At 39.4% G+C, this 17,691-nt stretch overlaps 1 protein-coding gene across 1 annotated transcript in view; it reads left to right on the forward strand.

Annotated features, from left to right (window-relative positions):
* The window catches only part of LOC139717488 (receptor-type tyrosine-protein phosphatase F-like), a 92,250-nt gene that overhangs the window by 64,950 nt on the left and 9,609 nt on the right, over positions 1 to 17,691 (forward strand). Inside the window, exons 24-31 of the mRNA XM_071628994.1 lie at positions 9,606 to 9,864; positions 10,274 to 10,313; positions 11,837 to 11,960; positions 13,339 to 13,391; positions 13,923 to 14,015; positions 14,534 to 14,760; positions 15,175 to 15,262; positions 16,873 to 16,949. Coding sequence (XP_071485095.1) covers positions 9,606 to 9,864; positions 10,274 to 10,313; positions 11,837 to 11,960; positions 13,339 to 13,391; positions 13,923 to 14,015; positions 14,534 to 14,760; positions 15,175 to 15,262; positions 16,873 to 16,949 — 961 coding nt within the window. The remainder of the gene's footprint in view (positions 1 to 9,605; positions 9,865 to 10,273; positions 10,314 to 11,836; positions 11,961 to 13,338; positions 13,392 to 13,922; positions 14,016 to 14,533; positions 14,761 to 15,174; positions 15,263 to 16,872; positions 16,950 to 17,691) is intronic.

Raw genomic sequence — 17,691 nt, forward strand, 5'->3', positions numbered from 1 at the left:
TTATTGTCATCATTATTGTTACTATACAGTGTAGTAATAGCGATAGAAGTAGTGACTATTCTTTGTCTTGTAATTATGATAATGGTAACAAAACAGCAATCTTAATTATTGCAGTAAAAATCAGAAGCTGCGACAAAAAAACAGTGAATTCCGGACTCAGTCCATCTGCAGACTATTTATGTATCAGTATGGATCCCTATTCATAAGGAGTTTAGCAATTATTCTGACTTGAATAATGGCTGCTAGTTACCACGGCTATATGGTTGGACTCCCTGTTTTGCAACATACGTATAATGTTGTGCATGTTTTGGTGAACATCGTTTGAGAAGCCGAAGCATCTTTTGCCCAAGATAGATAGACCTTTGACTCAAATTACATCCACAGCGCCTCCCCGCATTTATTTTCCCGCGTTTTTGTCTGACTTCGCAATCCCTAAGAAGCTCCTCATCAAAGTTGTTCAAAAGCTGTCTGGAGTGGTGAGACACTGGGATGAGTATCCCGCCGCCATACTCCGCTACCTGACTCATTATATCTTGTATTTTGCTTGCCCTGGCGCTATAACCCTCACCAGAAATTTCTGTTAATATCATCTTCCTGTAAGAAGCATTGCAGGCCGTGACAGGGTATAGGGATGCACCCTGGGGTTCTAACAAATGATGCACAGGGGAGGTGTATTAGACGAAAACAAACTTGATTAAAAACATAACTGACTAGAAACTCATATGGCGCCTTTTATGGTTTTTTTAATTTACTTTATTTTGTGTTTTATTATCTTTTTTACGAGGGCATGCAGGATAAAAACAATTACACAGACTCGTATTTTAAACCTCGGAAATTAGTAGGTCATATAAGTGGAGAATTATGTGTATAGCGATTAGCAGTAAGATAATAATGGCAGTAGGAATAAAAGTGCAGGCAACAACAACAACAACATAAGAACTGATATCAGGGGTGAAATAAGGAGCAGCAAGAGTAGTAATGGTCCTAGCACCAAAGCACGAGTATATATCGGAATACAGAGTCTTACGGAAATATCACCCAATGACATCATAGTGGTGACGAGATGTGTGTACGATTTCGCGTTATGAGAAGTGAAGCGGAACAAATGAACTATTTAAATCATCAATTGAAATTCTTTGCCTTCATCAATAAGGACAGTAGACGTGAGGTTATTGAAACGGAAGTTGACTGCCCCCACCCCTCCCCACCCCACCCCCATGAGTCAAGGGACACTTCTCCTTCGGTAAAGTACACTCTGAACAGGGAGGTGGTATCTCACCTCCCTGCTCTGAATAAGATGGGCAATGCGTACGTGAGCAATGTATTACGTGGTAATTCGACAATGTACACCGAATTGTCGTATACTCGCTTATCCCGATGACGTAAGGCTATGCAAGGCATTTATCTCTCTTTTCAAATCTCTATTCCCACTATCACCTCTGCCGAGCAATTGGCGGACCTCGTCACTGGTGTCTGACAGACTAAATTAACAGAAGTTCATGGAGATTATGAGTTATCTCTTGAACGAACCGCAGGATTGCTGTGTGTTCGGATGACGATATCTCGTACGTATCTGTCGAGGAAACAATTAGTTGTTTGCGTCACTTTGATAAAGCCCTTCACGCTAAAAAAGGGAGAAGTTTTAATTAAAACCTGTGTAAATACAAAGACACCCACAACAAACTGCATGGCGTGCATAAGACACAAAGACAGGTTTTGAAAGGTGCTGAAGTTATATCGTGTATTGATATTATTTGTGCTGTTGTAGTCTCGACAAAGTGACACGTGACTGTTACAAGCCAATGAACATTGCCATGAACATGAAAGCGATGACGTCACTAAACGACACCTCAAAGATACTCCACGAACGATCGTGTGTTTTTATCTGGTGCACTTTATAGTGTCTGTACACCCAACTGTCACGTGACGCAACAATGACGGAACCATTATGGTTGCTGAGGTATTTGTTTTGTGCAAGTAGGAAATAGTGTGTCTCGAGTTTGGAAAACGCTTCTTTTTTTTGGAGGGGGGGGGGATTCGAGAGAGAAAGAAGATAATTCTTGAAGCTACCCCCCTGCCAGTTCACATTCTGGACGCATTACTTGAATAATAGTTTGTTCTTCTTACAAATGATCTCTTACAAGGAAAATCAAACCAAGAGAGAAATTGTTTCTTTTTTTCACGAAGTAAAAGAAACAGCCCTGCTCAGCGTTTCGGATAAAATTTCCATCAATCGCGCAATATGATATCATTTTATTATAAACTATAAGAAATATACGATGAGCATTGTGTCATGTGTGATTGTAATGCAGAAGTATGCAGGTGAAACAGCATGATACAGATTTCCCTGTCCTTTAAGGGAAAACCAACTTGCTTGTTCTCATTATTCTCAGCATGGCGCTAGACCCGACTAATTATCCAATTAACCGAGGTTAAACTTCGCCTTCCTTGGAAAACAACATTTCCTTCATCACAAAACGATTGTGAAACCTCAAGATTTGTCTCTCTTTTTCTCCGAGCATTGCCAATGTCAAACCTGTTTTGTTATTGTTTCACACATCATTATGAAATGATTATGAAACCAGCCGGTACGGAGCCCTAGAAATACTAAATTATTGAACAGGGATCCACTGAAAGTAAGAGAGGAATACATGATGTTTGGCATTGAAAGGAGACTACGTGGATAAGAGAGAAATGGCATTCGATGATTAGCCAGTCGAGTTGTTTTCGTTTCGCTGCTGCTATTTTCGACAATTCGCACGTCTTGCCAGTAATTGTAATGCTTCCTGAGTGCACGTCTAAGGATGTTTTTTGTGGCAGGAATCTAATTCGGTCTTGAAATGTATCCATTCTCTTAATATATGAAAAAGAGCTGGATAAGGACACTTCAAACGACTTCTGTCCTGAGATATGCTTGTCGACTCCATGATACCCTTCGATTCGAAAAAAAAAGGCTCATTAGAGTGGGCTTTAGTACAGTCCAATTTTCCTCTCAGATATCAAACATGTAATCACCCCCTACACACACACACACACACACACACACACACACACACACACACACACACACACATACACACACACACACACACACACACACACACACACAAGCACACTCACTCACACACACGTCCTCGCAACTTGCTGCGTATCTCACTGTACAAAAGAATTTCGAAATGTTCCAGTAATATTACTCCAACGCCTTCGTGTGGCAATTTTGCTTCTGTTTTTTTTTTTCACTTAGTTGATTCTTTTTCTCTGTCTATCCGTCATACATTTAGGTTACTTATGATTCCCCCTTTCATTGTTTATGTATTTTTCATCATCTCTCGTATCAGTAGATATTTCGCACGAGCACGCACACGCTCATTCTTTCTGCATTTACTGTTTCTTTTCAAGGGTGACACGACGTTTGCTCCTGCGACAATTGCTCTTATTTTCTCCTAGGACTTAACCATAGGGTTAGAGTTTCGATAGAGTTTTAGGTTTAGTTTGATATGAGGATTAGTATTAGGGTTAGGGTTGTGCTTGTGGTTAGAATTCATGTTTGGCTTAGTATGCAGATATTTCATAGGAGCAATTGTCGCAGGAGCAAATATCATGGAACCCTTTTGAAGTACTTTTAATCAGACAAAAAAAAAACCCATCGCATTATCAATACTTCATACCTTTTCTCACGCACATGCAATCACTGAGTACCGTTAACATGATTGTGAAAAACCCAAACATTAGAGTCAGCTTTTAATCGGTTAAACTCTCATGATTAAAGTGCTAGAGTGTAGGAATAGTTCGGCTTGGTTCACATTGCTTGCCAACCACTAAATTTCGAACACCGAATATATCACTTACATGCGGGTTCGCTGAGCTTTACGTGCCTTCGGTAAAGAGTATAGTGTTGGGAAAACTCTTTACTCCTTTTGGAATGAAATTGAATGACAGAGTTTTGGCTGCTTCATAATAACATGTGCAGTTCTTCAAAGAAGAGGACACTGTGTATAGTTGACACCAAGGCTAATAGTAATGACCCGTTAAAGAAGAAGACGAAAGTGTCTTGGGCATTGTTATGGGTCATCTCAAATTGAAAGGTAATTTGCAATTATTTTATCAAATGAAATGAATCTCGTTGAGTTGATCGTATTTGAATAACAGGAATAGTACGACGGAAAAACTTAAGACTATCATTTTAATGGTGTGGGGTAAGTTCTCTGAATTTATTCAACTAATTATTATTATTAACTCGGATTTCCCCCAGTTACAAGAACAGCATATCAATTCAACCATTGTGAGTAAAGATTTGTTTCAAATATCGTGGTTGCAAACGTAAGTTATTGTGCATTTTTCATTAGGAGAAAAGTGTGGCACATGGATATAAGGGGAAAGTACAGCTTTCAGAAGGAGGAAATCAACCGTTTCCCAATGGTTACATAAGGGACCTTTTGCCATCAAGATGGCCCTAGATACACGAGCATGAAAAAAAACAAACAAACAAACTAACTAACGTAAAGCCATGCGTTTGCATCACGTAGAAGGAGACAGCAGTCTTTGGCACTCGGCGGACGTGTTCTATGTGACTTTATAACGACCGTGGTACACGGGAAGTCACTCCGACGCAGATCTTAAAATAGACCCCAGCTTTGGAGAACAGCCTCAGCATTCTACTAGCATTACACTCCCCCATCAACAACACATAGACGAGACGAATTTCTGGGGTGGGGTAGCATGTTTAAAATGTCACGATAATGAACTCATTCTGGAAAACTAAATTCGCAACACTACTGTCTTGCCTATGTCATCGTAACAGCCTTCACATGTTTTGAATAGCAGAAATAGACTTGCTATTAGCGCTGGAAAAGTGTTGTTCAAATATAGCCAAACTCGCCACTCACCATCAAAATTTGTTTGAGGTAAGGAAAAATAGAACGGTGTCAAAAATGTTGTTGCTGTAGACAACGATTGGTGAATAACAAAGAAAAGAAGAGAGGTAAACTAAAGTGATCGGCGAGTTTGTTCAGTCACGAGCGTCTGAGTAAAACACATGAAGGTTCTGTGCTCGAGTTTCCTTAAAGCCACTGTTTACCATTGGGTGCAGTGATTAAAAATGTTAGAGTTTAAATATCACATTTGATGCATATCCCATGTACGGTCAGTTGCAGTGGCGGATCCAGAGGGGGCGCAACCGGCGCACGCCCCCCCCCCCCTTATTTTGGTTAACAACAAAAGAAATAAAAAGAAAAAATGAAATGAAACCCGGAATTGGCACCAGAAATATTAATTGCGCCCCCCCCCCCCCCTCTACGGAATTCCTGGTTCCGCCCCTGATTTGTATCAGAAAACACCCTACCATATAAAAAATTCGCAATAAAGACACAAAAATAAGGAGATAAATGACTAATTTTGTAAATAAACCATAACTCTAGACGGTTTATTCTATGAACGATTTTAATAAAACTATTGTTCACATTTTGTATATCTAACAATACTTAAAATCATTGATTAAATGATAGTGATAAACATTTTTACATTGGTTGTTTCTATCCGTACCTGACATTCTAGAACTATTTTGAAGCGCTACAGCGCTTTCTTTCTTTCACCCGCAAATGGTAAAACTTGGCTTTAACATGTAAGTCATGCTCTGTGAAACCATGCTCTCCACTTTGTAGAGAGTAGCTTTTTCCATTTGATGGTACTAGAAATGAGTGTCTGAAGTGTAATAGAACAACTTGTCACAAGGAGCTAGAGTAGAAACGTTGTGGAGTGGTTAGCAAAGCACTCGTACTCACTCACAGCAGACTCATTCACATACAGAGACAGAGAGAGGGATGGGGGAGCAGGAAAATAATGATACTGGCCTCTCTCAACATCTAAGGTGGAAAGAGTTAAAATTACCTAGAGAGAGAGGGGGGGTTAGTTATAATTTCATGATGTTCCTATATGATTATCTAGCCATGTCAATTTAAGGGCACCATGTACTGTAACGTTATGAGTTTATGGTGGAATCAAAGGATGTTGGTTACTAATATTGCCATGCAACGGTCATTGTTATGACCACTTCGCCTACAGATCGAAACCAAATTCTTCTCTCCTGGCAGGAGTTTCAAAACTCAACTTCTGATCGCGCTGACTTTACAGGGCGAAGTCTCATGATTCGCCCGATATCTAATCCCACCTAATCCCATCGGTAAAGAGCTCTTGTTGATCCCTTCGTCACCTCTACTGTCCCCTTTATCTCCCGCTAAGTGGACCCATCCGGTTGAGCAATGGTCCGTTCTCGTTTGCCCATTGGTCAGATGTGTGTTCGTCACCATGGGTAACCGTCTCCCTTCGCGACCCCTCCCCGACATCAATTAGCAAATCATTTCCTCCTACCAGATAGGATGATGTCACATGAATATATATTAGATTTTAGAGTTATCTTGTAAAACTTTATAAACAACAGCTACCATCGCGATATAAGATATAGGATCTCCTCGAATGCTACGAAATTTGACATTTTTACCGATATTGTGTGTGAAGTTTATATAACTCGACCTCTGAATGTAATAACGTCCTTTGTTTCTTGCAATTGGTTAAGGTCTGGGTGTGTGTTTATATGCTTAGATACTTATTGGGTAATTTATATACAAAATTGATGAAATCTCTTTGAATAGCTCACACCCATCATGGGATAATGTGCGTCTTCTATCCAATATTCATTGCAATAACCTCGGGTTATAGATATCATACCTACTCAGTATTCATCCTTGTTTCGTGTGCAACAGACGGCTGTTTATTGTGTAACGTTTAGTCTTCATAAATATTTTCCTGCCAGAGAACGAAAATGCATCATTAATTCATATTACCTCGTTTCGAACGTATTTGCTTATCACAGTTAAATCTATTTTTATAAGTTGTTCCCGATGTGTGTTTAAAGGGCTTTGAAGACTCATCCCTTGTTATCTGCAATCTGACTTGTTGATGAATTGGTAGCCACATTTTTGATCCATCGTTGGTACAAACTTGATTAGGCCTATGTCTACAGATTCCCAGGTATAATTTGTGTTAAACAATGAGTATATAAATCATGACGCTTTTTAAACGTACGTGCAATACCCTAAGCACCAGTCTTTCTTTCTCTCTGATAGTTAAATAATGATATTACGTTTTACACCTATGGCCGGTCGTGTTATGCACTAACTGTGCAAAGTAGCTGCTCTTTGTATATTCCTCGCGTCTTTTACCAGTGAAGATGTTCAGTCATTTCAGGACATTACATCATATTTGTATATATAGGATCCACTAAGTCTTCTTGATGTGGATCCCATCAAGAAGTGGAGCTGATTGAGAATTCTTGAAAAGAGATTTGTGGAACACCATGGTCTCCGGATACGTCACCCAAAGCGAGAGACACACATAGACATAGGATACAGTGACTGAAATCTGAAAAAAAAATGATGTTATGAAGTATTCACCCTGTACCGGTCCCCTTCATGAAAATTTTACAGATATAATTATTCTGCCATGTGACCGCGATCATGAGGGAATGCAGAGGGTATTCATTACACATGACTGACTCAGTGGTACTGTCAGAAGTACACTCTGTCATCCAAACCACTCTATTTTCATCGCTTACGTAGTGCTCATTCAGCCTACTTTTGCAGATGTTTCACGAGGCGATCGCTGGGCGTGCATCAACGATTTATTAATTAGACTCGTCTCCCTTGGGACGATCTACTCATTACCATTGGTTTGTAATGCTTCATCAATGCAAGTGTGTGTTGGAATATCTTTGTTGGTGTTTATTTATTTTTTCATTCTACAAGCGGACACAACACAACCGAGCTAACCCTACCAATCAACTCTAGAAATTTTAGTAATTGCCTAGATGGTAACTGCATAATATTATGTTCCCGTTCTTCACAGCAAGCATCAACTTAAGTATTTCATATATATTGTTTTGAATTACGAGGATTTTGATTTTTACTTTCCTCACCCAGAGCAAGGAAGTGGCGTTGAAAAAAAAAAAAATGAAGTCAAACCAATCTTCAAAGTCATTCGCCTAATATCATATTTTTAATGTGTAACAATACCTTGTGTATAAGATCACAAATTCCAAGAGGAGTGATACTGTAGTAAAACAGCTGTAAATTACTAACATAGATAATACCACCGAAATTTGGAAAGGAGGAGTGAATGTTCAGGTCAAGGATTATTTAATCCCCTGGGTGCCACGCTTATTTCCTGTCCATTGGTATGTCTGGGAAATGCGTGCACTTTTGATTTATTGGCATGGAAAGGGTTAATAGCAAGTATCATATTTATGAGGCTAAGACTGAAGAAAAAAAAATGGAGATGAGGAGAGAAAATAATTGCCACGTGCTATATCTTTCCACTTAATCACTGAACCCGGACACAGTGTAAGACCTAATCTAGAGCCAGACGCACTGCTGGCAGACTTCACGTGTGTGACTTGTGGTGACGCAGGTGAAAGGATATTACTCAACCTACTCAAGAAGTTTGTGACTTCTCCTGTAAACAGACCCCGGTACCCCTGGCTGGCATCTTGAACAATCTTACGTAGACTAGACAGTCAAATACAAACAGTGTACTTCAACGGAGACTGTTACCTGAAGAGCTCGCGAGAGTGTTCAAGTCCACCGCTGTGTTTACATCGATTATTACGTCATAAAGGACGATTTAACCCTTTGCACGCCACATTCACTTTCTGTCCATGATTGATGTGTGTGCGTGAAATTAGTGCAAATTTGACTCATTGGCAAAGAAATGGTTAATGAACCGAAAACTGATGCAGTATGTCGATATGTGTCATCTTTGATTTGTTTCAAGTGATATTTTTCTTTGTGTGCTGTGCTTTATTTCCCCCTTTTCCACAATGTCTGCTAATTATTTGTTAATTTTGTGATTTTATGTGATTGTGAAACAGTAACACATACAGTTGAAAAAAAAAAGTTATGAACCTTCAACGGGAAATCATAGAAGTAAACAGATTGTACGAATTTCGAAGTGTACAATAATGTTTCTTATCTTGTATTATTCAAGAATGGGTAAGACATGCTAACTTTATGTACCAGACCCACAATTGCTACTCGCACAATCATTCCTATACGGAGGGGCACATACTCAGAATTATTGGAAATAGTTCATTGCCCCCTTCTTTGTTTTTAAGTGATAAAGACACTATAAAGCCATCATGACAACGTAATGATTAGCAAAACATGCTGCTGAGATGAGAAAAGATTCACAATAAGCAAAAACTTTTTCCGCAAAGGGGGAATACCCCCAAATTTTCTCGCAAGAATTTGAAAAACGGGGTTTCATGCTTCAGAAAGAAAATGCTTGCATGGTCATAATCTCTATCTTATAATGAAATACGATTTGTACACTGACTAACAGAGGGAGCAGATCAAATATTACAGTATAAGTTGATAGTATACTGAAGGAGGAGATTGGATTCATCTGCCGTCTGAATTTCGAGCTAAAATTTGCTGTAAACATTATTGTTTCCCTCTGTCCACAAAAGATACTGTTAGAATTTAGGTCTTGGATTGGCAGAATATTATTATATAGATCTCGTTCACGTTATGCATATTATCTCTATCTACCCCCAGTGCCTACCGTGTCACTGTGCAGCGCATAAATGAGATCTCGAAGCGAGCAGCGGACTACCAGGGGTCGATACCCCCTTACTACCCCGGCCACTACCTGGACTCTTCGTCTCACTGGATCGCTGCTGAGTTCAGCCAACACGACCTGCCTACAGAGTTCATCGTGGGAGACAACCGGACGTACGGCGGCTACCACAATGCCCCACTCAGCCCGGGCAACTCGTACGGCATCAGTATGTGCAGTGTCAGCCGAACATCTAGGGTGAGTCAGCCGTCGCTGAGGATTACGATATGATTGTCGATTATTTTGAGTTATGATATCTTCAGTCAATACATATCGTCATAAATATTCTATTCTATATCGGTATCGTTCGATATTTTCTGCATTACTGCATGAATTTCGGTTAAGGCGTTTCAGAATCACCATTGACCATTGTCATTGTAAACGATTACCAGCTATAGGTTCCTTGTGGGTCCTCACTTTCATCATACACGGCTGAAAAAAAAAGTATGATAGTCATATCATATCGAGTCATCTACTAGAATAAAAGTTGCACAATGTGAAATTAGGACATAATTCTATGGAGATGAGAAAGTGCTTCCTTTGTGTCCGTGTCGAAATTAAAGTATTGCCAATGGTCCAACTTACGTCTTCTCGATGTTCTCCACAGGATATGGCGGCAAGCTGCAGTCATCCCATTGAAGTCAAAGGTAATTTCCCTTTTACAATCTTGAACACTAGAGGGCGTTTACTCTTAATACGACACTGATATGTGGATGTGCTCACTTCTGTGAATGTGCAATCCAGAAATGATATCATGACCCATAGCAGGCCTGTTAGAATGCAAACATAATAATCCCCAAAAGGGACTTGACGAGGATGTGACGAACGGGAAATATTTCTGCTTCCAAGTACAGCCATGTCCACATTAAGTCTGTTTCATAGCTGTTTGGCTCATTGTACAAAAATGCGTGAACGGGGGTACTTATTTTCATAAATCACAACATCATGAGGTCAGGATCAATGACTTCTTTAAAGAAGAGAAAAATTAGAGCGCGAGTAATCTGGTGATCTGGAAGCAAAGAGCACTCGAGGACGATGGACTCATTATCGTACCCAGAGGGGGAAAAAAAAGATAGAAAAAGGACAGAAATCGGGGCAGAGACGGCCGTGATTTGAGATAGACGCTGAGTCATCGGACGAATATAGCAGCCCAAGTTAGAACCTGCCACAACAACCAAGATGGGCGCTGCTCGTTTTATTGCTCGCCACACAAACAGGATTACGTACGTGGCCAGGCTTTGAGGAGATCATCTTTCGTAATGACACCGTTTTGACATCCCCAGTGAGGATTACTGGACGGGCGTACCAGGGGTAGGAGGTTGGGGATGGGGAGGGTGATGGCGCTTGTGCCAATGTGCACATTTCGGCCGATAAATTCAGGGAATTCATAGAGCAGAGAATTATGAAACTGAAATGTTGGTTGACAAGGGACTTTGTCATTATAGCTAGAAGGGAAAAGTGGTTGATCATAAACCCTTTGTCTGCACCACTTATCAAAGGAATTATACAGTCATGGTTCGGAGAGGATCAAACAGTACAAAGACGTGCACGAAAAAAAGAAGTCGCAAATTATTGTTTATGATTGCACAGTCTCATGTTTGGGTTTGTGTCTTTTGTGGAGTATTGTGGTACTCCCTCGTATCCCTCATCCCATTTCTTCCATTTCTTGGCCGAGATGTCAATTGTTTCCCGACAAAAAGATCCTGTCTTCCGGCTTTATGTAGATCCAGGATGTAAAGAGAGAATTATGAATCCAAGTCATGAAATCCTGCTTCGGTCTCATATTTCATTTCATAAGATCTTCACAAAGTATTTTGCCATGGAGTTTAACAACTGTAATTTTGGCCTAGCACAAACAGGGAAAGTCTTGCCAACGAAATGAATAGAAAGTGTGCTGTTCAGTCACATAATGACATTTCGCTGTTTCTCCGTTACTTTAGATACACACATCTTCTTCGCTAACAAACGTTATTTATTAATGTCGACCTTTTGCAATCTAGAAAGCGATTTTGTTATTAATTTTGTGAAGACCTTCAAAATTAAAGAAGGCCGAAGAACTTCATTGCTTGAAAGGGATTTAGTTGAACAGCTACTTTATGGAAAAACAAAACAAGAAGAGATCTTTTGTTGTCAAACTGATTGAATGGGTGGTTATAATTCTCGTCTGCAGCTAAGCCCAACCTGACAACGTTGTCGAATGCGTCGGTCTTTCCCAACGAACTCAAGGCCGCACTCGGTGTCATTGTCCTGGTCGTCTTTGTGGCTGCCCTCATCGTAGCGGTCATCAGACGAAGGTAAGACGACGGCAGCTTAGTATACATAATCGAGAACCTGACACGGAGTACAGAAGCACTGCAGAAGAATAATTCTTCTTCCTAGACTTGACTGTTATGTCGTCTGGTCATCAAACCTGAAGCGCTTGCAGCATCTCCCATATGATTTAATGACATTTTTTTTGCTTTAATAAATTAAATAGTGGACATGATCTGTCAATATGATGGTACGGTATCGTGAATCTAGTTTACTTGAGTTTCAAATTACTTTCTTGTCTACCGCTTTCATTATCACTTTAAAGTGACTTTTTATATTCATTCGTACTCTGTGTTTCTGAAAAGTAATGATTAAAACAAAGGTGAGGACTATCTCAACGAAAAGTATATCGTATCGTTGAAACAGTGATACCTTTAAAGTCAATATCTGGAATTACTTGATAAACGCCGTCGTTCCATTCCCTACAAAATCGATCCCAAATTGATGAAGTTGACGTGATTGATTTTAGAATACAAAACCAACTTTTATCTACGTCATGCGACAATACCAGTGGAATCCAGCGAGAGAAAACAAAAATTAATCCTTCGCAAAGAGCCGTATTTAATTTCGTTATGGCTGGCGGTTAATCTTTGGTTCTTAACCCTGCTTAAACCGACTGAAATCCTCGATGTAAATTTCAATGGTTTGGTGTTTCCCCTGGCGAGTCGTTGTCTGACTGGTAAATATTCACATTCTGCCAGCTCTGAGTCGCGTCTATCCTTGTTAATTTCGTCAGTAAATTCTGTTGAGATTAGGCAACCAGGGATCCCCAGATTTCATCCTTTTCAATGAACGTCATTCGGCGGTACATCCAGAGATGAAATGAAAAACAGGAAATTTCGGATAAAAAGGCATGCTATACTGAATAAAAAAGAAAGAATTCTGGTGATAGACGTCTTTCACTCCACCCTGACCTGAGCTCTCTCGTTACTAAACAGACTTGATGCACTCACTTTCCTGGCCTGTTATTCCTTGCTTGATTCTGTCTTTTTTTTCTGTGTTCTCCTTACTCCATTAATGTCAAAAAATAAATACATAATTATAATTTCTGCCGTGAATTTGGTAAAATGAAATTGCTTTCATAATAACTAGTGGTCACGCTAAATGACTTTTACTCATCGTCTTTGTCCCTTTTTAACGCGAAAATTTAAACAAGAAGAATATTCCGTTCGTATTTTTATTTTATCTATTTTGTTGTTACGTAGTGCATATTTGCTTGTGATGGTCTGTCTTTATGTATATATATACCTCTCATGTTCCTTACATCAATTATATTGCACCTGTCAAAATTCATCATGCTATAATAATGAAAGTTAAAGAAGATGATGAGATATCATAATATATGTCATTTATCTCCTGCAGGAAGAGACTCCACACAACTCGTCCTAAAGAAGGGATTGGTCTCTCAGCTCTAGGTATGTTTGTATGTTTGAATGCTTGTTTGTTGTCGTTTTTTTAAGCCAAAACAAAACAAACCCCCCAAAACTAAGATATTTCCGTATGACCGTGTACACCATGTACACATGCCTTAGCCGGTTGTTAGCTACGTGTCATTAAGAGATGAATCCAACCCCCGATCCAACCCCCTCAGTTTTAGCCTTTAAGTAGAATTCCTCCTTATTTTGTGATAATGTCAAATGTTGGTTTGTGTTAATCTTTGTATTTGCATTTGGCGCTTTAGCTTGTGTGAGTGTTGCGATCGTTTCTGCAATGGGAGGGGGTTGCATTGTAATTTGTATGTTGTATGTTTTTGCTCCTTTCGTAGCTGACTCAATACGCGGTATGTATATAGCTTACTCAATGGCCTTCGTGTTAAAACTTTGAATGCTCGATATTGATAATAATGCACTAAAGACAGCTTCAGTATCAATGAGATGCTATCGATGTTTCCAAAGTATCCAAGCTTAATCACAACCGTGTTGTCGTGTTGTTTCTTGAACCCACAGAGGCGGGAGGAGAAGGCGGGGCGTCGATGTCGAACGGAACCAGCTCCACGCTACCTGCCCTGTCTAGGGCACAAGGCGTCTACAAAGCTAAACGTGAGTCAAACTGTCAACTGCCTCTTTATAATGATAATCTTAAGGCCACCGCACACTATTCGACTTCGGTCGCACGACTAAGCGAATTTGGATGTGAAATAAACAAGCATGTGTATTCTGAAGCTAATGTGATTTATTTCGGATCCAAATCTGTCAGTCGTGCGACCGAAAGTCGGCGGGCTTTAATATCACTGTCGATATTATTGATGAATAAAATTGTTATCAGTAGCAGTATCTCTATCCTTATTTTATTTTCATTATTATGGTTTTAATGCAAAGGGAAGTTTCCTACCAATGTACGTTATTTTTTTTTTCCATTTACCTTGGGGAAGTCTATTGACTGCGATAAGACGTCACCGTTCTTATGCAACGTAATTACTGTCAATAGTAGCTTTGACTTATGAAGAAGAATCTATGGAATGTATTGGTTTAGCACTTAAAAGGAAAGAAAACTAGGAGGATAAAAGTAAGGAAAGGTCTTAAACATATTTGACTGTGATTTCATCCTACTGATTCAGCTCGAGGGCATTCAGTCATGGCGGTACAGAACGGTCAAAGTCTGCACAACATAAAGCGAGGAAACGGCGCCATGAGACAACGCCCAAAGACCGCGCCCAAACCAGCAAATCCCGCTTCCATGCGATCCAGATGGCAAGCGCCTCCAGCGGTGAAAATCGCAGAGCTCTCCAGCTACGTGAAAGAAAAGACGGCCAATGGCGAGATGTGCTTTAAGCTGGATTATGAGGTGAGATTACAAATATCACTAAAACGATAACAATCTAAGGTGATAAATACATCATTTCTGCAGGTGGATAGTGCACAAAATAAGGTACATTAATTTGATTTTTTTTTTATATTTGTTCAGGCACGCAGAGTGTAAACAAACTGGAGGCCAGAAGCTTCACAAAATATGCGACATACACCTATTATGATAGTTCAGCTTTTTTGAAAGTGTGTGATCACTTCTACCAGTGATGATGAAATCAAGGGTGAATTTCATACATGAGATGTATAAAGATAAAATGTGTCATCACTGCCCTATACTTTGATTGCCAGTTTTGATGTATGTTTACCACCAACAACTTGTTTACACATTGTACCTTGTATTACCATAACCAGCTTTCCTCTGACTTTAATCATTTTTTTTTTTTCATTTTAGCGTCTTCCTGATGGCCAGATGTATACATGGGAGGTTGCAACGAGACAAGAGAATGTCGCAAAGAACAGATACATCAACATCATTCCATGTAAGACCATTTTGTGGGTTTTTTTTTTGGGGGGGGGGGATGAGAAGAGATTGAGAGACAAAGAAAGATGGATAGATGATAAGAGACTGACAGACGGATATATGGATAGATAGATAGATAGATAGATAGATATAGATAGATAGATAGATAGATAGATAGACATACTACATAGATAGACAGACAGACAGACAGATAGATAGATAGATAGATGGTAGATAGATAGATGGGTAGATAGAGATAGAAAGATAGATGGTAGAAAGATAGATAGTTCGATAGATAGATAGAGAAAGAGAGAGATGTATTCATGCATATAAAGTAGATAAATTTACATGCTATGTTGAGGAGAGAGAGAGAGAGAGAGAGAGAGAGGAAGATTGAGATCGAGCTCAATGTCCCTTTTTCATAAATAAAGATAAGACCATATTTTCGAGCATAAACATAACAGAGTGGAAATCCAAAGACGTTTCTTGGTGAATGTTACCCTGATCTTTTCAATCCCAGTAATTGAAATCGACGTTAGTGATTGGCCAGATTTACGACATATAGGATTTGAATGCAAACGAGAACATGCCAAACCTACATAAGTTGTCTGCCAACCTGTGGTGAATAATCGTCACTCCTTTCCTGCTCTGGATTCTGTGGTTACCGCTGATCCTCATTCGCAAACCACGGTTTCTAAGAGAAAGAAAGATAACAGTCACAAATACACATCGCCGTCTGTAGGCCTACATCCATCTTCCCACTAGTATGATAAGATTAAAGGGAACGAAACATCTCTTCAAAAAGTTGTAAAACAAACAAAATAGGAAGATGAACAAACAACCAGCCGTAGAAAAAGGAAGTTTCATGCAACCCCTTGAAGATATTAAGATATTTTGAGCTATCAAAGAACACTTAGCTTTATGTCTTTATGATAGATTTTGTCTTGCTTGTTTAAGGGTATATAGTGCAAAAAGAAGCCTCCCCATCCGATTTGATATTGTCCAGTAACATATTGCAGTATCACCTTGACACTAGGTGTCACATTTTACAGTTAAGACATCGTTCACCATGCACACTATGCATTGTCAACATCTGCTTCAGTGATATAATTCCGGTCAGTCAATTTATTGCCTTAAAGGGTGTGTACAGTTCTGGTCGAGGTGAAGATTTAGCTTTTAACGTTTTGCGAGATATTCAGAAACTACTCTATGAGATGTCAAAGAGCATGCAGTTCTAAGGGGTATCAAAAGTTTATTAGATGAAAATCGGTTTTGAAATGGCTGAGATATCCAAAAACAAGGTGAAACAAAGATATCCTGATAAAGTTGGGGCATATCGCCTATTATTATTAGCACTTTTTTGGATATCTCAGCCATTTGAAAACCAATTTTCATCAAATAAACGTTGAATCCTTCTTAGAATTACATGCTCTTTCATATATCATAAGAGGCTTTTCATTATCTCACTTAGGAATGTTCAAAACATGAATATCTACCTCAACCAGTACTGTAAAGTCCCTTTAAAAGCAATACCGTATTACGAGCATAATATTTACTAGCAAGTCAGAGATCATGGTATAAATCGATTTAATTTGTGGAATACGATTGTTCTCCTTCCCCTACCTGCAGACGATCATTCGCGGGTCATCCTAGACACGAGCCCCGACGTTCCCCATGAAGATTACATAAATGCCTCGTACGTCAGTGTGAGTATCAGCGGGTCTGCTTTGATCATTCACCTTTCCTAGTATAGGTAGATGACCATACCCTGACTTTGTACACATTCAGACCCTGGTCGTGTGTGTAATTGATCTAAACCCTCTCACAACTACAACATCATACCGCCACAGACATTATACACGAGCAGATTGCCATTGGTAACGAAAGGGTAAAGTTTGACTCATGAATAATTTGTGATCAATAGTGTCACTGCCCTATTAAACGTAAAAATGTATGCCCGATACAGCACAAACACAGTAAAACATCGAGGGATAATAACATTTTCATTATAAAGTGTCTGATGTTATTATTAGCAATGGCAGGTGTATAGCGGAAGCCATCTCCGCTGCTAACATCATTATTTTACATAAACCACGGTCAGGCACGTAGAACAATTTTGAGAGACACAGCTATCAAATGAGAAAACTTTGCGTGGCTACTTTGTAAAAAACAAGCAATAATTACTTCTACTGGCAGAGATTCAGGCATAGATTAAACTAACCCCCGTGACTCAGACCCTATTCTCAGTATGAATTACAGCATATTACCAGCATGATAGAACCAAAATTAAATGGATTTCCTGACCCTTGTAATATTGTAAGCTTATAGCACAGCTGAGATTTCTGTGTTTTATTTTTGTCTAAAAGGTGTGGCTTCAAGAATGAAATAGATATGCTAGCAAAGTATTTATTACGGTGAACAAATCAGCCACTCAGCTGTGAAAATATT

This window comes from Diadema antillarum, unplaced genomic scaffold, assembly GCF_040938485.1.
Source record: "Diadema antillarum isolate AM-2024a unplaced genomic scaffold, OU_Dant_1.0 scf00000075, whole genome shotgun sequence".
Lineage (NCBI taxonomy): Eukaryota > Metazoa > Echinodermata > Echinoidea > Diadematoida > Diadematidae > Diadema > Diadema antillarum.